General features: G+C 33.1%; 1 protein-coding gene across 2 annotated transcripts in view; it reads right to left on the reverse strand.

The window, feature by feature from the left end:
* The window catches only part of LOC149426370 (netrin receptor UNC5B-like), a 198,370-nt gene that overhangs the window by 68,906 nt on the left and 107,259 nt on the right, over window positions 1-22,205 (reverse strand). Inside the window, exons 5-9 of one of the 2 annotated variants that reach the window (XM_089650880.1) lie at window positions 12,216-12,421; window positions 9,705-9,783; window positions 7,703-7,876; window positions 7,545-7,595; window positions 6,618-6,809 (exon numbers count right to left, since the gene is read on the reverse strand). In XM_089650880.1, coding sequence (XP_089507006.1) covers window positions 6,618-6,809; window positions 7,545-7,595; window positions 7,703-7,876; window positions 9,705-9,783; window positions 12,216-12,421 — 702 coding nt within the window. The remainder of the gene's footprint in view (window positions 1-6,617; window positions 6,810-7,544; window positions 7,596-7,702; window positions 7,877-9,704; window positions 9,784-12,215; window positions 12,422-22,205) is intronic. The other variant, XM_089650888.1, reaches the window with a different exon arrangement.

Genomic DNA, 22,205 nt, shown 5'->3' on the forward strand with positions numbered 1-22,205 from the left:
TTGCCGCTTGTATTTGAATTTCAAATTACTTCTCACTCCACTTCCTCCTCGGCGAAGTCTTTTTATTACACGTCTGATTTTTTTTTATTATTACAGACGAACAGCGATCGACTATTTATATTTTGATGGAGGAACTATCCGCCTAGGCTCACGCCAGCGAAGCCGCCGTACTCCGTAATGGCGGGCATTATTCGACCATAAAGTCTCTTCCTTTTGCTGTTTTCGGCTGCGGAGAAGAGGGGAATAATAATTCAGATACACTATAATAATTCAAGTTATTTGTGAATTATGTTTGGGAAATAAACTCATTACAGTGTTACTGATGTTAACGATCTGGAATCTTGTATATTTTAACAAACCAAATTCGTGAAGCTGAAAATCACCGCTTTCTAAACTATTTATGTCGAATTAAAAATAAATAAATTACAAATAATTTAATGCAAACAATACTGGGATCTAGTAAATCTGGATAATGAAATAAAGTGGGTAATTGTTTCGTTCAATTTAATATTGAAGCAAAAAATGGGTTTAATTTAAGTAAAACCGTTGGCGTAAGAATATAATGTTTGCACATGTATTCATATTATGTAAGTTGTCTAAGATATGTTTATCAATATTATTTTCAAGAGTTCATTAATTTTTAAAGGTCTAACCAAATATGAAAATTCAATTCTTTCTGTTCCGAGAATGTGCACATAGTTGTTTGCATTGCACCAATTTACCAGAGAATATGCAAATTTGTTCCACCCTACACGAGTAAAGGTCAGGTCGGATTTTGGATTTTATCTATAGGGTTTCTGAAAATGTCCACTTGAATTCTGATCGATAAATAAATATCGCATCAGGTTTATTTATCACACGTAAATAACGTTTTTATGATAATAAAATCATGATATGAGTTTATGGCGTATTGTTTGTATGTGAATGTTACTGAATATCACGTTTACACATGATCAAATTATTTAAAAATTGAACTGTCCTGTTTGCGTTAAAAGCGGGAATTCCTGAATACAAATACATCAAACTTTTCAGGATTGACTGGGGGACAAATCGAAATAAAAACATAATAACGGTGGCTTAGAGGTCTCTACATTGCCATCGTTAGCACCGTTAATAGAACCATTTTTGGAGGATATTATTATGAAAAAGTCATTTACACGATCTAAAAATAATTTTCATGTCCGTTTGAGTACCACGTGTGGACTTTGGGTCGACCCAGAATTATTTAAAAGGCGGGGAAGTTAAATTCTTTCGCACGTGTTTCGCAATTAGATACGCATTTAGAGACATAACTTATCATTTAAGTCGCGGAAAGACGCTGCCCTTAATGACAGAATGAGGACAACATATTTTAGGAATCCGTTCTAATTGAATTCCTTCTGGAGGCGGATCATTAGTTGAGCGAGATTTATTATTTTAGAATTCCACCAAATCTGGAACTGTGCGATGAAAAATTGTCTTGAAAATAAATTGAAGACATTGTGAACCATTTATAATGTTCGTGTTGTCTTGTCCCGACATTGCGTTTGTGTTTTCTATTTCATTTTGTATTGGAACACTAAGCAAAACCAAACAAAACATTTAACTTGGCGTCTGAGACGCTGTTTTTTTCACGTCTGGATTTTTACTAACTGTAGGTATAAGTACATATATCTCTAAACAATATTTAATGAAAAAACCTTTCCAAGTCTGTAGTAATATCTCATTTGTTTATTTAAATTATTAATTGCATTATTGATTCACCTACACATTTAAATTATTAATTGCATTATTGATTCACCTACTTTACTACAAATTTAAATTATTAATTGCATTATTGATTCACCTACTTTACTACAAATTTAAATTATTAATTGCATTATTGATTCACCTACTTTACTATACATTTTCAATCCCCTCAAAATAATCCATTAGAAATAATGAAAATCAATTCCGAACTATTTATGGATACTATTTACCATGATCCTGAATATGTAGACGGATTAATTCAAGACAAAAACATTATTTTTTTTGATCACTTAACAGAAATATTATAAAATTTTTGTTATGACTTTTTGCGAGGTCTTGACTTGATCTGTCATTTTTGTTTTCTATGTTTATTTCTGTCTTTGCTTAATACATATAAATAATCGTTTACTTATTATTTACATTCTTCTTCTATTCCGTGTTATTTATTTTGTAAATTTGACGTAAGTCAGTCAGTAAAAAAAATTAAAAATACTACACATAAGTAATTATTACTACTAGTCTTAGCAGGGCATCATCACTACTTTTCTTCTTTGATAAATTTGAAAATATGGTATAAGCTTTTTTTCATAGTGCCTAGGTTAGGATGAAAATGAAGTTTCGTAAATTTGTACAGATTAATGACGACAGAATGAGTTCTGTTTAGTTTAAAACCCTCGAACGGTGAGTTTCAGGGTATTAAACTGATTCATGCAAAGGTTCTTTGAAATTATTCATTTATTGAATTATTCGCTTAAAAAAATTTATCACTGTGCAACTTATTTTTAAATAAAAAAAACATAGTTATGAACGTGAAAATGGATAATGTTTTTGGTAACGACTAAACACAACATCATACGTTAAAACGTAGGTAATGCGTATCGCCATTTTCAAGCTTGCGCTTACTTGAAACCAGGCAACAGCCAACATAAAGCTCGACTGGAGCCAGTGTTTGGACCTGAGCATGCTAATAAATTCCTTGAAAAGCGTTCCAATGTACCTCGCTATATCCGCTTCTTTTCACTAAGCGGCTACGAGAGCAGCTAGCGAGCTACCTGCTTCCTGCTTCCCGCTCGGTCTGCCGGCAGGAGACTTCGAACAATGATTGCTGCGGGGCGCCGACATAAATAATTCTTTTATTTTAGAAGACGTCAGTGATTTGGTCCCTAGTAGACGCCATCAGTCTTGAGATTCTTCCAGAAAACCTCCGCGGATGGCGGGCGGGTTCCTGCGATGAAAGATGCATGGATCGCGCTGTGTTGGGGTGAGGGAGAACCTTTAAGAAAACACTGAGAGCGGAAAGCTTTTTTTACGTGGAATTATTTATGCGCCAAGTCAAGACAGCGATCAATTATTTTGTAGGTAAACATCTTACTTATCTTAGAAACGGTTATACTGATTTGTAAAATTCATGAACCAATTTTTATTATTTTCAATGTACATCAAATTTTCAATATGTGATTTTACTGATATTGATATTAATTGCTTTTGACTGGCCTCCATTAAGTAGTTATTGTGAAGTCCTGCAAACTGAACAATAGCTATACCTTCACTAATTTTAGCTTAAATGTGTCACAGTGCGAAGATAGAGTATGCATAAAAATATCTTGTTAGTATTATAGTTATTTATTTTTGGGATATTATGACGCGTTGCTGTCCGAAACGTTGGCTAAAGAAGGAGGTATAATACCCCCAAAACAAATTACAATAATACTTTTGGCTGTGAAAATCTCAAATCATCTTGTTAAGATATTATTTTTCAACGAGAAAAGAATCCGAAATATCCCGATTGAAAGAAAAATTTTTTGACCAGGCAAGAATTTTGAATTCATTTGTCTTCATTTTCAAATATAAACATGTAATATAAGCATTTCTCTAAATTCGTTTTATATTTTAATATCTTTGATTTAGTTACCCTACTGCGGAGACTGTGATATATCACTTGTCATTTCCTTTTTGTCCCTATAAGCTCTGGCCATGTCTTAGCCATGTTTTGGGGATGACAATTTAATGACTGCAATAAAGTATCCCACATTTTCAGCTTTTTTCTAAAGATTCTTCAAATGTCCAAACGATATAAACTTTTTCTAAAGCACGGCATTTTCCTCTTTTCAAAAGAATCCGGAAACTTAACATAAATTGTTACAGTATTTTCTTAGAAACAAAATTTTTTTCATTGCCAAGAAATGTTAGTTTTTGGATGCCAAATAATGATTTCAATTTTAGTTAATAAGAAATATCAGTGTCCCGAAAAAAAGATTTTTAGAATAACACCGAGAAAAATGTAAATGCGAAATGCGTCAATAAGTGCTTGGCATTTAATCTGTGAAGAAATATGATTTATTCAGAAATTAAATTTCAGTATTAATATTTTACAAAATTAATTAAACTTAGTAGGATTCATAACTCTGTGAACATAATCCGTTAAAACAAAAACAAAAAAAACATTTATTAAAACCGGGGTCGAAATAAGAAGTATCAGTTTAATTACATCAAAGGTATCAATTCAAGAAACGCAAAGTAAACATTAAAGAGTGGTAAATAAAAAACTGAAATTTAGCACAAATGAATAATTAAAATAAATTGTTCGTGCGTCCGTCCGATGAAAGACCTTTTATTCAGGTAAATAAAACGAGAGTATTGAAATTGCTTTATCAACAATAATTTTTGACTGGGCGTGCAGCCAGCCTCTGAATTTTCACTCCAATGTAAACACAAACGATAGCAGTTAGCAGATTCGCGTATTTATTCTGCCAAATTAGGTTACTTTACAACGCTGATAATCCTGCCTCGGCGGTAATTCTACATTCCGGAGGAGGTACACGGCACGGTAATCCCCAAATTGGATTAACTTGAATATTGTATGTAATTTGGGACAGATGCATGGATGAGAGGTTTACGTATTCCTTAGCTGAGATTTTATTCTTAGTTTCTTCATAATTTGTACTTACGAACTCCATGAGAGAACTGTAGGGTAATTACCACGGAATCGCGGGTTCGAAAACAGACATTTATTTTAAATTATATTTTGTTTATATTTTAGAAACAAACATTACACTTGTTACAGTGATGAAACAATAATTTACACATATTAAAAAGTATTTCATAATGGTTATATTTATGTTTCATTGTAAAAAGTAAAAAATATGGTTAAGTTTCATTATAATGTCTTATTTGTGGTAGGTAATTAATTAACGGGTGACGTGTGTAATGTATAGTGTGTATGTGTGAGGTTGATTGTAGTGCAAGTTGTGTGATAAGTGGAAATGTATAAAAGTGATACGATATGTATGCGCATTGAACAGTTTATATCATTGACATTGTAGTGTGGCAATGAGGCTAACTACCCATTGTGTGGGAAATACCACATTGTACCGCCAGTTCTAGAATAAACTCATTTGAAAGCTGATGTGCCTTTCAATTATACCTCCGTACATTACAGTGGCGACGAGGATAAAATAACATTATTTTTTTTTCTCTCGTTGAATGTAATTTTTCACATGACACGGACCACGGCAGAAGTCACAATTGGTAAATTACGGGAAACATGGACACATTTTGGGCTACCGCGTCAGATCGTAACAGACAATGATCCACCCTTTACCAGTGAAAACTTTGACACGTTTATACGGGGAAATTGTATAAATCACGTATTTTCTGCACCATACCATCCGACGTCTAACGGTGCGGCAGAAAACGCGGTAAAAAATTATAAAAAGGTTATTAAAAAAGCCTTACGAGAGAAGGTAGACGTAGGTTTAGCTTTACAAGGTTTTTTGTTAGTCTATCATAACACAGAACATTGCACTACGGGTGAGACACCGGCCAGAGTTTTGCAGGGCCGAGCACTACGTACCCGTTTAGACGCAATGAGGCCAGATAGGGCAATGGTCATAGACTCGGAACAAGCGCGACAGGTTCAGGCAGCAGGTGGGGCAAACAGATAATGTTTGGTTCCAGGATTTCGGCCCAGGCCGCACGTGGGCAGGGGGGGGGTCAAGTGAGGGAGCAAGTAAGATCCAGGAATTTTACAGTATCGGGGTCAGATGGGGCAACTTACAACAGTCATATTGACCAAATGAGACCGAGGAGTTCGATAGTTTTCCCGTCAGTATCCGGAAACGGAGACCAGGGTGGGTGAGTTCGGAGTCGGAGACCACTGTGGTGACGCCTTCCCCGCCGCAACTCGTCAGACCTACAGAGCCGCCCCAAGTATTCACCGAAAGTACGGAAGGTCGCCGTTATCCATAGCGGATTCGGCGTCCCGTTGATAGATTAAACATGCAAAATTAATTGTGTACTTGTAATATCTCTATGTTATAAATTATGTACATATTTGTATATATATTTTTTTAGGTCCTTTGTGCGAATTACACAAAAAAAACTGTTACTATTGGTATTTTTTTTTGATGACTTGTATATACTTTTTATTGTTATTTTAAGGGTGGAGGTGTAGTGTGGCAATGAGACGTCCTCCCACTGTGTGGGCAATACTACATTGTACCGCCAGTTCTAGAATAAACTCATTTGCAAGCTGATGTGCCTTTCAATTATACCTCCGTACATTATAGACATGACGATGGGTCATTCGTTCACATGTAAAAATCGGGTAAAATAATAGGTTTCACACGGAGAAAAATGAGTATTGCTAACTTATTAAGAATCGCTTTAAATTATTGGTAATTCGGTTCAAAACCTAACCTTAAACGAATGAATTAACAGGTTTCCTAATAAACTTTTAGTAAATTTTGAATATATTATTACGATTATTATTTATTTTTCTAATCTATAAGACTTCGGAAATCAGTGACTTATATAAATTTTAAATTGATGATTATAATGGCACTTACTGAAAGCTGTAGTTAAGCTAAATTTATTCGTAAAAATCCTACCTTCATAAGGGATTTCTCCATGAGGGCAGAGTCCCCCAGAGCAGGGTGCCAGCTGTAACGCTCTTCCTGGACAGTCATCCCCGTCCCCCTCCCTCTCTCTCTCTCCACCTACACACTGCCTCCTTCTGCTCTGGCGGCAGTCCCTGCCGCAGCGGGACCACTCTGACCAGGGGCTCCAGTGACCTGCGACACCTGGAGGGAAAATATCGTTTAATATTTCGGTGGCACATGTAGTATAGTATAATGTTTTATATGCTCAACTTTGTAAAGCGCCATTGAGTAATAAAATTACCTTGATGGCGCATCATACTTTTTTTTTAATTTTTAAAGAAAGACTAACATCTCGGGTTACGTATAACCTGACAACATTTGAAAGTTTCCTTCTACAACCACAGTAAGCAAAAAATGTTGCTTGTATTGTTATGGAGAAGCCAGCCAAGAAATTAACTCACGACGCCTGGGTGAGACCCAAACGTGATTCCAACTCAGCCACTGATATGATACGTTTTAAAATTTATTTAAAAAGTTTCACATTCTGTCGTTAAACTAAATGGTAGGCCATTAAAGTAGTGTGTTGAAAGCTCTGTCCCCAAATTTCGCACCTTTTGTACGAAAAGGTTAAATCAGTATGTTTGACGCATCAAACTTGACCGATCTGATCAACAGTTGTCTCTGTCTAAGATTGTCCCTCATGCATTGGCTTTGGATGGTGGTGCCAGAAAAATTCTTACTTTAGTTACATTGCGCTCACGGTGGTTGGTACCGGTTTGGTATGTCTTGAATACATGACAACAGATGAGAAGCAATATACTGAATAAGGGGCAACAGACTGAAATCAGCGGTACTGCCAGATCCAGGATATTCTGCCCGTGTCACCCATTTTTCCCACCATACGACAGTTTACGTAAAAACATATGGGTAACTTACCAAGAAGAGATTCCGAATTGTCGTTAGGAAATGAGTCGTATAAATATCCATCTGTATCCAGAGTAAGCATTGGAAAGCGAACAACAACAATCAATTTTTTTTTTAAAATAATGAATGTCATCGAAAACCCATTATTTGAATTGTGTTAAAAAGCTTACCGTTATGACAAGGCAGGCAGTCTTGTGAGCGTTGTATTGCAGGCCCGCTGCAGGGCTGCCCCCCGTTGAGGGGCTGGGGGTTGGTGCAGGCCCTGGTTCTCCTTTGTCCCTCGGCTGCCTGCCCTGGACAGCGGCACTCAGACCACTGGGACCAGCTGCTCCAGCCACCGCTCACTGCAAATAAATTCAACGTTTTATAAACACAAAACAAAAAATTCGATCCGCATACTTACATAATGTAAACAGATGTTATTAAAAAAAAATTTAAGGTTTAATTTTAAAATCCCGACCAAGTGCGAAATAAATATGTGCTTCGTTTCGGAGATGAATACCTCCCTGTGGTTTTAGAAATCCTCTCCTCTTTTTTTATTTCTTATTTTTTTTTATTTTTTTATTAACAAAATTTTTGATACATATACAATTCAGGTACATACATAGTAATATAGAATGAAAGAGTAACAAAAAAATCCCACAAAGGCGAAGCCTGAGCGTGGGTATTATAGTGTAAGGATAAAACAGTGGTGTTTAAAATATAGTTTTTTTTAAACTTGTTAAATGTATCTATAGAGATCAATGTGATTGGTTTTTTTTTTTAGAGAAGTTTCTATTTTTTCTTTTTTTCTTTTTTTTAAATTTACAAACATATACACACACACACACACACACCCTCACACACACACACACACACACACATACACACACAGATACACGCACAAACAGACACACGCACACACAGACACACGCACACACAGACACACGCACACACACTCACGCACACACACACACACCCACACACACACATAAAACATAGATGCATGTATATATTTCTTTGATTTAAAGAAATTAATCTTTAATTTACAGAAAGACATGTGGTAGTTTAGTTATTTAGAAACAGATGGCTTAAATTATAGAAAAAAGTTACTCGCTTCGAAATTATTTCTTATCCAACTTTTAACATTTTTCTTATATAAGTTCAGGTTTTGAGACATGTTGATGGAATTGGGTAAAGAATTGAACAATTTTGGGGCAATATAGTTGATGTGCCTTTGGCCCAGCCTAGTTTTGCAGTGAGGGACTGTGAACACGCATGTGGTATGTCTCTGGCTCGAGCGATTTGTGTTTTTGGTGAAATTGATAGGACGCGTAAATATAAATTTGAGACATTGAATACAATAGATCCGTCTTAGTTCCATGATTTCTGTTTCTTGAAATAACTGGTTGGTGGGATATGTCTTGGTCCTTTGGTACATTATTTTAATGATGGATTTCTGAGCGATTTCTAAGGGTTTTACGTGATTATTGTAAGAATCCTCTGAAATCTAAACTTTCTTTGAAATTACTTAGCTTTATTTCTGCATTGTTTAGAGACTAGTTCTTAATAACCGGGTCCTTTTTAACCTCCCTTTTCCTTCTTATTCCATTTTCCCCCATTTCCGCTACGCGAAATTCCCCGAATGGGGGATCCACAGTCCCTGCAGTCTCCGGACAGTGGAACTCTTGTATGTAATTCAGATCAAAAAATAAATGTATAATTTATACCCCCCGGATAAAAACCGCATTAAAAGTTACCCCGTCGTTACTCCTACCTAAAAACCAGCAAAAAACGTTGTAAATACTATGGAGGTCGGCACCTGCGAAATATGATGGTAACAGATGTTTACAAGAGGAAAAAATGAATCGAACGTTCGTAAACGGTTAAATAAATGGCATACATAATGAAAGTAACGAGCTCGCATTCAACAAACGGTCAGTACTCCACCGACATATTAATCACAATGTTTTTCACCTGGCCAGAGCAAAGGTGTTGGTAAATGTGTTGCATATAAAAGAAGCAAAACAGCTCGGAGCGGTTCCATTCCCCGTGCGTGCCCCGGGAACGACTAACCACCACTACTACCTGACAAGCTTTGCGGAGGAAATACGCGAATAAAGAGTGAAGCAAAAACGATTGTGTTAAATAACTGGGATCACTGATGAGCTCCAGGATAATGAAATGGCTTACCGTATACTGTGAGTAACGCGGCTTCCGAGGTTCTTTTTCCTGCCACGTTCTCTGCCACGCAAGTGTAGTTGGCCATATCCTGAAAGAAATAACAATAAAACACCTCATTTGCTTCAAACTGGTCATTAGGTATCTTCATTGATACTGTGCTGTGAATCTTAGGGTTTATAGTTTGTTTTAAGTGGCGTCGAGTGCCATTGGCCACTGAAAAAATATGTGTTTTCATACCTTTTACGTACTTTTCGTTATCGACTTCTGAAAATGATTAACTCATTAAGAATCACACAATTTCTCCTCAGAGGTTCTCTCAGAAAACTCTGTCTTGATATAAATTAATTACTTCACTCTCATTTACACGCGATGACACGTCTATATCTTCTAGTTTCGCTGGGGTCGATTTAGAAATAATAATATAATGGTTACTAACTATATTATTTCATTTTCACAATTTTCGTTATTACCATTATTGAAAATAATATTAAAATATGGTCCATTAACGGCCCTCAGAGCAGGCATTTTCCTCTCTGTTTTGAAAAATGGCGATTTTTTTGCATTTGGAACAGTGCCAATGATCTTATTTGACTTCCACTTTATTAATGCAATATCTAGATGTTGGATAAATCTTTACACGGTATTCCTTTTAGTAATAGATATAATTGTTCGCGATGATTAATATTTTTATATATTTCTATATTAGGCAGAATTTCGTGTATTGGCCGATAATATTTTAACTGTGATGCATTTGATGCATCTTCATTGCATTGTGATGACCATCAACGGAGAAACCAAGATTAGTTTGTTCGGATAAGTGCTTTATTATGATTTTGGTTGCACCCATTTACTTTATCAACCATTATTCATCTGTTTACAAAAACCTAAATATTCGGAATTCAAATACTAATAAGTTTCCTTAATTAAATTATATTTGCATCTATCCCGAAGAATTATATCAAAACTCATTGGTTCTAACGTCAATACAGTTGTCGATCCATAATAGTTTGTATAATTAATATTAAATTGAGTTAATATTAAATGTACCTGCACATTTGGGCAGTGGTGGAATGGAATTTGATCCTCGAACGAACAATTTAGTGGAATGGTTTGACGCTTTTACGTAAACACAGTAAAATATTTTGGGTGCTATTTGCGGTACTTTTGGTTTATGCTTTTATGTTGTAAATAAATGCTTATTTTTCATTGATAAATTAGTTTTCATAGTTTCAGTGGAATGATATAAATACTGCATGCCATGTAAAAATATTATTTGTATGGTATAGCCAGAAACTATTTTATATTATTTTTTTTTACCTCAAGAATTTTGACAACATGATGTTTTTTGTTGCAATTAAATCAAAGCACTGCGATAAATAGCAATCCCGTTATATTTTATTTTGTATTTTTAGTTTTAGAGTAGTATTACTTAATTACCACCCAAATCACATATATAGATAGATACCCGGTCACCTACTGCCTGTATATGTTAGATATACAGGCAGTAGGTGACCGGGTGAAAAAAGAGAGAACATGTGAATTATATGTTTCAAAACTATACATTTTGTTAATTAATCTATCTAACAAAATTAACGAAGAGATTCGTGGCCTTATATGGAGTAAAAATGAAAATAGAATTTTGGTCTCTGGTGAATTTTTGTGAGTTTTTTTAAATCATCAAATTTTTCACATGACTTCACTGATCACTCAGAACCGCTAAACCCTCTGTCCTGTTCCTAACCATCCTATACATTATTTAAAAATAACTTTTGGTTGAATGAAAAGCATTTTTTTAATGTCACCGTATACCAAAACGCCATCTACATTTTTAAATAAAAAAAGCTCATGTATCGCAAGTCAGGTAAATCTCCATTCTATGTATCTCCATATCGTAGTTCTAATCTGGGTATAACAATAAATATCGATAAGTAATTAAACCATTTTTTTACATATATAGTAGGTAAGTATTGGGTACATATTCTTACGATGAATTTTCATTTGGTGTGAGGTAAGAGAGCTTTAAAAAAATATATATATTTTTTAAAAGTCTACCAATTTTAACAAAATTCATGAGCTCTTGAACTAATTTTATCACTTAATGGCGCTGCACTATACAAAGTTTGACCTCATAATAATAATAATAATGGTGTTTGATTGATTTGTAAAGCGCCGTTTTTGTGACAAATCGAGAACTCGATATCGCCCGGGTAAGATAGGTACTATGATTTAGTAACAAAACGTTTCTTAAAACTATTAAATTATCTGAGCTTAGTAACCAGATCTAGATATCCAGGTACTTCTTAACCTTCCTCTTTCCTATCTTCTATCTCTCCCCACTCCCTCCAGCCTTACAACATACTGGATGTAATTAGAACACTGGCTTGAGACTGATATACGTATGTTAATGGTATCTTTTCGAATAAAATTTACTTTAGCATGTAGTACGATGCGTGCATAATACATTGAAAAATATGTGGCGTGCTTATAACAGCTAACTATCCAGATAAGGCAAATTAATACCTGCAGCGTAGCTTGCGACACCAGAAGGTGGCCTTCTGCAGACAGCAGCACTGCGTTGCTGGAGCCCGGAGTCAGCGGGACCCCATTCTTCAGCCAGTGCAGCTGGGCGGGCGGAGCGCCTGCGGGGGGCAGGCAGCGTAGGGAGGTCTGTCCATAGAGCTCCACGCTCACCGCCTCTGGAGGGGAGACGAATTGCTTGCGGATATCTGGAACAAAAAATCTCTTGGTTAATAAAAGTAAAAGTTTAGAGTTCAACATGTTTTTTTTTCTCTCTTTTCTTTATAATTCTGTAATATTAATAGATTTTTACAGTCTAGGCACGTGTTCATTTTGTTATACTTATGACAACTATATACTACTGTCTTGGTACACAATTTTCATTCGTGCACCGTCTCATACATACCCTTCCGTTATTCTGACTGGCCCGACTTCTTATATAATTAATGGTTCCATGATAACTCAACACAGTGACAATTCAACACACTTTTAAAAAGTGATATAAAGTCATTAAAAACGATGAAACAATTTTTTTTTCAACCTAACCTAACCTACTTAACCCAGTTAATAAAGTTTTTGTTTCATCACTTTCCATGACTTTATATAACTTTTTAAAGATTTGATGAATTATCATTGTGATGATTTATCCGGTCACCATAATTAATATATTTTTATTCCACTCCTTTCTTTTTTATTGCACTTCATGCCCAAATCTTGAAAGTATCTTCCGTTTATTAATCTTACGCATAACGCTATCCGAAAAACCAATAAGTTCTATTTTGTAATTGGTGGTACAAACACCCGTTCGTGATATTATAAATCAAAGATATTTCGCTGCAACATCCATTCGAAATATCTTCAAATCGAACGTATTCCTAAAAATATAATATTTAATTATTGGCAGGCAATAAAAATGGTCCAGGATAATAATTAACGATTTTGCGTGTCGCCCGTATCGTGTAAAACGTCGCATATTGTTCCCGTGAAAACAATACCGATAAATGGATTTAATTCAACGGCATTGTGTAAAGGGAATGTCAATATTTTGTGTGCGGAGCTTAGCAGAGCTTTTGTGCAAAATTTCTCTATCTCTCCATGAAATGGAAATTGACTAGAGTAGGTACTGGAGTATGGCCACATATTAATCATGCATTTCAGACAGTATTAAACCTCTGTTTTTCCCCTGTGAACGACGTTTTCAATTAAGTAAAAACTATTTATGTGTTTGTATATATACGTGAATTGATATTCCACCACGAAAATATATATTATGATTTTGTAATTTCTTGTTAACATTATTCTCCAGGCGGACCGACATTTCCAATCAAAAAGAACTTTTTGTTTATTGTTATCCAGTTTAATTTGTAAAACACTATTGTCAATTGATAAAAAAAAAATTGAATTTATAAACGAGTTCTACTGTGTAATTATTATTATGCGTGCAACTGTTTGGCATTTTGAAGGCAATATCAAACTGTGGTGAAGCCACTTTCAGACAACATGTTTTGCTTATATCATTTCGTATTGGTAATTATAATAAAATAAAATTTAAATGGTAATTATTGTTGGCCACTATACCGATTATTTTACTTGGAAATCATTAATGGCATGAGTAATAAAAATAAAATCAATTTGTTAAGACAGGAGAAATTAACATATTTAATGGCATAGGTAATAAAAATATAAGCAATTTACTATCAAACCAGAACTTAAGTTGTTTATGAAAAAAAATTATAAATTTAATAATTATATTATTGAATGTAGTAAAATGTACTAAATCTATGGACGTGAGGCTCAAAAAAAAATTTTTTTTAACCGGCGCTGTATTTTTATTATGTGAATCAAGACATTTTTTATTCTTAAGATTACCTACATTGAACGTTAAAGAGCACTAGGTAAAAATGTATCTTATCATGAATGAACCAAAATGCCAAAGTACATCCATAACCGCATCTGAAAAACAATTAACCGGTATTTAAAAACCTGCAACAGTTTCATTGGTTCTATTGTGAATATGGACCTGGAGGTGCAATGCATACTTCATAAAGTTCCCACAATAGGTAAAGAGATTTTTAAATTAAGCACGAAATCCACACAAGTTTCTTTACCTCCAAAATGAAGCAAAATTAGCATTCAATTTTAGTTATCTAGTCAGTTCAGGATTGTTTCTTTCGTTCAGGCTTTAAAAATAGTTTTTTTTCTGAAAGTTTGCTTCGAAAGAAAACGAAATGTGGTACGTTCTCTCTACTATTATAAACATTATTTTTAAATATGGTTGGGTAATCAAGAAATGCCCCGAAACATTTCCGCTTTTTCCTTACAAAAAGCTTGAAAAATCTTTCCCGCAGTTTGGGGAATTCTCCACAAATTGGCAATATTGTAATATTGTAGACCATAGATATATTATTAACGTAGACTGTTAGTTATGAATTATTAGTTTCATTTGTTCCAACCAAACGGTGTGTATTAATGCGATGGTGTATTATTCGTTTTTAAATGACGATTTATAAATTCAACGTTAATAATACATATAACAAAAAATAAATATTCGGAATCAGCGTTTGTTGATCTATTTGACAGTATAATTTTTTCACAGGAGTTCCTTATTCAAACATTGAAATTAAAAGATTGCTTTATTATGCGACAGCAAATATTTATGCATGAAAATGTTTTGTAAAACATAAAATTAAAATGGATTTCTAACTTAGCTCGTGACTTTTATGTGTACTAGAGTACCTACTAATATTACAAAAATGGAATTATTGATGTGGTTGTAGCCGAAATCTTTTTTTTTTCGAAAATTCAGTTTTTCGTATGAAGATTTTCAGGAAATCCGTACGGCGCGGTGCTGCCAAACTGAAATTTTCTGAAAATCTTCAAAATTTTTTTTTTTTAAATTTAAAAAAAAAAAATTAATAAAATTAAACCTCACTAAAAAGTTACTAGCCGCCAACTGGTTCTAATACTAACGAAAACACAATTTAATTTGATTCATTCTACGTACTCCACCGAATCACCTGCTCATATAAAAAAAATTATCAGTGGAACTTATCGTTTCTTTTTTATTAATATAATTATAATAGTGCTTACCCACTAAAAGCCTGATTTTTAATTTTTTTAATAGAATATCAGTCCGTATGAATAAATTCATTTAAAGCTTTAAAGGATCGTTAAATTTTCGACAATGCCAATGGAGTCCCGCATAGAATCCTGTATGATTTATAGTACGAATTGTAAACGACACCAATATCTGATGCCAATACAGAAATACCCAAATATTCCGATAAATCATATCAAACAGCATACAGTTAAAACAATAGGGATTAAACTCCGCATTATAATTTAAAACAATCATGTTGGTAAATTAATACAGGCGAGCCATGCAAATCGTTTCACTGTTCGGAGCAAGTACAATTGTAACACCGCTAATTAGGGTTTGTCTTGCGGCTCTAACGGAAACTCTCCGTCGATCACGATATTTGTTAAATCGCGAACATTCTGACAGTATATATTTATTTCATCCAAAACAGTTGTTGTTAATTATTTATTAATAATTAGGGTTAATAACATAATAATTGTGTTAATTTAATAGAATACTAGTATAATATTGTAGAATAGTCTTATAGACGGCCTCAGGGGGCAAGAATTCGCAGGTACAAATCCCGGCGTGCGCAAGTGAATTTTGTTTGTTTAAGTTGTGTTATTTCACGATTAATTCATTTAAGGTTACACGCGACGTTATTTATAATCTAAGCGATCATAGATGGCGTTAATTATTATTGTTTTTTTTTTATACGTTTTACGCAAGTTTTTACAATATTTAGAGGCATTTAAATACAAAATTGGATTGAATTATCGATACAATATTGTATTTGTATTACTATCTTGAAGTAATTGAGTTTTATGCGGACAAAACTATTTGGCGTATTAACGGGCGCAAACAAATAATTCGTCTTAATATTGTAAAGCATAACTTGCAAAAAGCGTATTTTAACTAAATAATCTAATTACCGCCATCTATGAACACGTAGATTACAACAAACTTTGCGTTTAACCCGGGTATTCTTGGTTAAACGCAAAGCTCTTTGTATTCTACGTGTTTACAGATGGCGTTAATTAATTAATTTTGTTTAAATACGATTTTGCAAGGTATTGCTTTACAATATTAAGACAAATCATTTGTTTGCGCCCGTATATACGCAATATGAATATGAATCAATAGTTTTGTTCGTTTAAAGACTTAATTCTTACACAAATACAATATTTTACCAATTATTCAATCCAATATTGTATTTGTTTGCCTTTCTCGATAGAATTGAGTTTTTATATGGACAAAACTATTTATTCATATTCATATTGCGTATATTAGGGCGCAAACAAATAATTTGTCTTAATACTGTAAAGCAATACAAAAATCAACTCTATAACAAAATCCCGAAGGAAATTGCTGTGATAGAAAATATTAATAAGTTCAAAAATGAATTAAGAAAATATGTCTTTCTCAATTATTAATGTTTCTTTTTTTGTGACTTTAGTGAAATATTTAAAGAAAGATTATGTTTGCCAAACAATTTACATGTTTATATGTTTATAAAACTATTAGCACACACGAAGATGTAAGCTAATTTAAGATTAATAAATAAATAAATAAATAAATACCTTGCAAAAGCGTATTTACATAAACAAAATTAATTAATTAACGCCATCTGTGAACACGTAGAATACAACGAGCGTTGCGTTTAACCTTAAAAGAATTCATAATCTTGATGGATGGAGCTAGTTTAATTATTTTAGCAGAAAACACTTATTGCAAGTTATCATTTACAAAGAAGATGCATTTTTGTTTCTGTCCGTAGCTACGCAATATGAATATGAATAAATAAGTTTGTCCGTACACACACTACATTATTTTAAGAAAATCTTACAAATGAAACATTTTATCGGTGATTTAATGTAATATTGTTTTTGTATGTCTTTCTTAGAAGACTTGAGTGTGTATTAGAACAAAACTATTAATTCATATTCATATTGCGTATGTACTGGCACAAAAAAAAAATCATTTTAATATATTAAAGCATTACTTGAAAAATGTGATTTTACTTAAAATATTTAAAATACCACCATCTGTTAAAGAGCAGATTATTAATTGTTTTGAATATACCCTTCGTTCGTAACCTTTCCCTTACTGTGCTAAAAAAATCCACGCGTTCTGGTGCTGTGTAGTCAATACACATCTCTAAATAAGCGATTCAATATCGGAAAAATATGAATATTTATAGCTTATGTTTATTATATTTTAAATCAAAAGTGATAATAATTTTAATTTAATTGCTGAAAACATGAAAAAACCATCGGCAAATGCTAAAAAAAAAAGTGCGTGGAGTCATCATCTAACGACGGTCCGCGACCAACTAACGGCCGGCTGGCACAACAGGCGCTGGACTGCACACATAGCTATGTGGTCGTAGGTATCGATGGTCTAAATCAAAATATAACTGCGGACGTGTGGATTTCTCGTATTCCCACATAGCGAACTAAAGCGGGACATCAATAGCGTGTCATTTCCTTGCACACTCTTCGCGTAGCAGTGTCTCACGGTTGATTGTATTGGTGTATTTGATCCCGATTTTTAACAAAAATCTCTGACTTTTAATTGAATTTGAAAACTACGTAAAATATTATTTTTTAATTCAGTGCATAAATGTACAACGGAGGAATACCTAAAATCTGAACCCAGAATTTATTATATTTATATAGTTATTAAATTTATTAGAAGCAATGTGTAGTAAATACACACCACAGAAAGGCTCTATGCGTTCATTGATGGCGTTAAATCAATTATTTTATTAAAATATATTAAAACTCAATTCTTTCAAGAAAGGCATACAAATACAATTCAATCCAATGACGTTGCTTTTAACTTCTAAAAATTCATAACCCATGTACAAACATTCCTTGTAAAAACTATAAAAAATAAAATTAGTGATATAGCTTTGATTTATGACTGTTTCAGAAAAGTTTCAACATTGCGAGTCTTTTTTTTCAGTAAATTGATCAGGCCAGGTGTCGTGTCCCCGCTCCCCACATACACGCGATGTAAGGAATTCTCGCGTGCGCCGACTTGATATCTTAATGCCTCCTGTCTTGGAAACAATTGGATTTAAAGAAAAAGCAAGAATTAAACCGAATGTATACACATGTAAACTCTCCCGTGTTGTGAAATAAGAAACCTTGTTTAAGAGTTCTTAAGCCTGGAAGCATTATTTACTTTACGTTTCTGATTTTAATAGCTTTTCTAAGACATTTGTTATTATTTCTGCTTGCAACATGTAATAGAATACGTTTGCGGTAAAAAAGCTTCCTATTCAATGGTACTAAGATACAGCAAAAATCCCATTCTCATTCAGAAATCACTACATTATTATAACATTTAAATGTCAAATAAAAAGCTGGATGCAAAACATAGATACCAAACACAGACTGAAACCGAAACCATTCCATTAATAAAATCATAATTTTTTTTAGCATCAAAAAAAAAAATTATTTCAAAGAAAAACACTACATAAAAAGTATGTAGTTTTTTTTCTGAAATTATTATAAATTTCAGAAAAAAACACTACATAAATTTCTGTAAAAACACTAAAAGTATGTAGTGTAACACTACATACTTTTTATTTATTTCATTTAAACGCCCATAGGGCTTTTACATTTTTTATGTATATTATTCACACCCGTATTATTTATACTACTTTTAATAATATGTAAACTAAATCTTCAACACTGGAAATCCCACTGACGATATCATTATCTCTGTTTGTTACAAAAAAGGAATCACATAAAACATTTATTATATTTTTAAACTAACGTTATATTCAGATATTGGTATATAGATCGAAAGCTAAATATTTCACGTATTGACGACATCTTCCGTCTAGATCAACCCGACAATCTGATTTATTTTATCTACCCTCGTACAAACATTCGAAAAAATTCCCCAATTCCTCGTATATGTGCACAATATAATACAAAATTTTACAGCATTGACATTTTTGGTAATAACCTAAAGAAATATCGATATGAAGTAATGCGTACGAACGATTATTAATATGAGAGTATGGAATGTATCGGGAGCATCTCCTATCCTCTTCCTATTTTCCTCTTCCTCTCCCCTTCCTTTAACACCAAATCAATTTTAAGATATTAAAACTTCATTTCCAATGAACTTTAAAATAAGAAACTTCTGTGGCTTGACTTCAGTTAACTTGTATATTTATATCTATAATCTTGAAATAAAAAATATCTGTAAGAAATTTTAAATGAATTGCATTCTACTTTTAAAAGGGTCATCAATACTTAAATGCTTATTCAAGGTAATTAATTTATTAATGTATGAGTAAGTAAAATCATGTAGATGCATTTACACATTTAGTGCGATGTTCGATGCTGTGGATACAGATACCTAGTGCTGCTGGGTATTAAACGTTTGTTCTTAAGTGGAAAACAGCCTGCGCACTGTTTTACTTCAATTTATATGCAAAATGTTGGTGAGAAAAAAGTCAGCCAGACGTTGAATGACAGGTAATTACACGAGATGGCTGCAGGCCACCGAAAGAATGCAGCCATGTTAAAGATATCTCAAATCTCGTGCGTATCTCGAGATATACAGGATGCCTGGATGTTGCACCAAGTGGATTTCATAATAAACCTCTCCGCGGCTAGTGAAGCAATGCGTCATGAGGTTTCACTGATTTGGCGTGAAATTGTCATAATTACTTATCAAGTTTCGAAAAGAAAAGACTGCTTTATGAACTGATGCAATAATATATTGCAATCTTGACATCTTGAAAATGGAATGTTATACAAATTAACGCCATACCAACATAATTCGGACATAATTTAAATTATTACTTACACACTTAATGGGAACTCTTTGTGTACTCTTTATGTACCTAGTTATATCCAATAAACCCTTATTTTTGTATATTATATTTTCACTTCCCCATAAAATGTTATCTCTCAACAAATAATCAACTAAATAAGTATTTATCGTACAACCAGGCTCTGCGAAATGAAATAAATTTATTTTCTTAAACATTTAATTTGAATATTATTTTTTAGTTACAGAACGACTTAAATCTTATCTGTTTCAACCTATATAAATACAGATATATAGAAAACGAAAAGTATTGGACCGAAAGTAAGTACTTAAATTAATTATTTTTCGGTTCAAATATGAAAAAAATATATACGAAGAAGGACGAAAACTATACAGAACAGTGTTTTTTTGTGTGAAATAAAACCGAGGGAAATGATACCGGCCATGAAATAAAGCTTTATCCGTACAAAGTGAAATGAAAGGAATTGTTCAGAGTCCCTGTAGGGTAGAACTGTAATTGGATAAATATGATACCTAGCGTTCTTATTTCTTGTGCTCATGACCAATACTTTGAACATTGCACAAAATCGTTTTACAAAACATCCTAACAAAGAAAGCACATTGATTTGTCTGATAACTCTGATATCTCTTTATTGTGAATTCGTATAAAAAAATAATATCTTCGTTTCTTTTCATACGGAGGCGAGGTTCGGTGTAACAGGTAAGATTCTAGATACTTTGAAGGTAATTAAAATCATCAGCCCTTCATATTGTGACTCTTTTTCCTAATTAAACGAACGAGTCGCTTATCACCGGTTTGTGTACATTAACTAAACCACGCAGTACATACAGTAACAGACTCCCCATTTGAGTAATAAGTATGATTGTGCAATTGTGCATGCCACGTCATGCACACATATTTTTGTTTATTACAATTTTTTTAATTTTTTTATTACACTTTTATAGTGACGTATTGCCCATCTCACTAGGTGTGGAACGCCTGTGTTGAGATGGCAATTTACATAGTGGTTGTTAATAAAATAAAATCATTATTTTTTTTTTTAAATTATACAATTTAAGAATGAATGTAGACGGTGGAGGCGAAGCAATAATAATTTTAAGTAATTAATTAATAAAGATTCAGTTTGACCAAAACGAGCATTGAATTTTGTCTGCCACCGAGAGGAAACCAATTTCTTCCGATTATCATGTAATGTATTCAGTTTTATAAAACATCTATAAAACGGCTATAACATTGTATAGTGGGTGACTAATATTCAATATGTTTCTGTTTAATTATTACTCAGAGCTGCTGGTGTTGCGGAAAACTAAATTTGAAATAAACTCAAGTCACGAACTGACTGGTTTGTAGCAGGTAATTGGATCTTTATTTCTGATTTTATATAATACCGAGAAAAAACAACTATGGCTGTTGATTTTGGTTTTAAAACAAATAAGATCTACTCGTTCTAAAACTCTGTTTAATTGTAACAATTCCAGGACTGAGCATTTCAAACAATCGCTTATACCTAGATTACATGAAGTTAGTTAGTAATAGGTTCGCAGATGTAACTGTACAAAAAAGGCTATACTATCGTATCTTCTAAATCATTATTAATTGAACATGCTCAGAGTTGTTTATAATATTTTGCATGTATTTGTATCTCCTACTAGATCTTGTATTAGTTTTATACTTTCTGTCGTCATTTTATGATCAAAGGTCACGCTTAATTTTTATTTTTGTTTAAATTATTACTAGTGTTTGATTATGCTTGTTTTCTGTGACATAATCGTAATTATTGTGTGTTGTATATTTTTATCGTTGATATTAAAAAATAAAATAGGTTAGGATAACAAGAATGAAAAAAGTGCTGTGAAGTTGTTACTACAACTTTTATTTTGTATCTGATCGTGTCGTTTATATTAGAAGGATGTGTGTGTGCGTGTGTGTTATTGTATTTATACATTTGAGACAAAAATTAATGTCAACTTTTCAATTCTTTAATAGTATTCTTGATATATTTGATTTGGTGTTATGTTTTAGTTCTAGATAAATGATGCACATCAAGTGTGTTTTTGATCCACAATGAAATATACAAATTTATTTTCTGTTCGTT

This window comes from Hesperophylax consimilis, chromosome 1 (assembly GCF_061612785.1).
Source record: "Hesperophylax consimilis isolate HC1 chromosome 1, BYU_Hcon_1.0, whole genome shotgun sequence".
Taxonomy (NCBI): domain Eukaryota; kingdom Metazoa; phylum Arthropoda; class Insecta; order Trichoptera; family Limnephilidae; genus Hesperophylax; species Hesperophylax consimilis.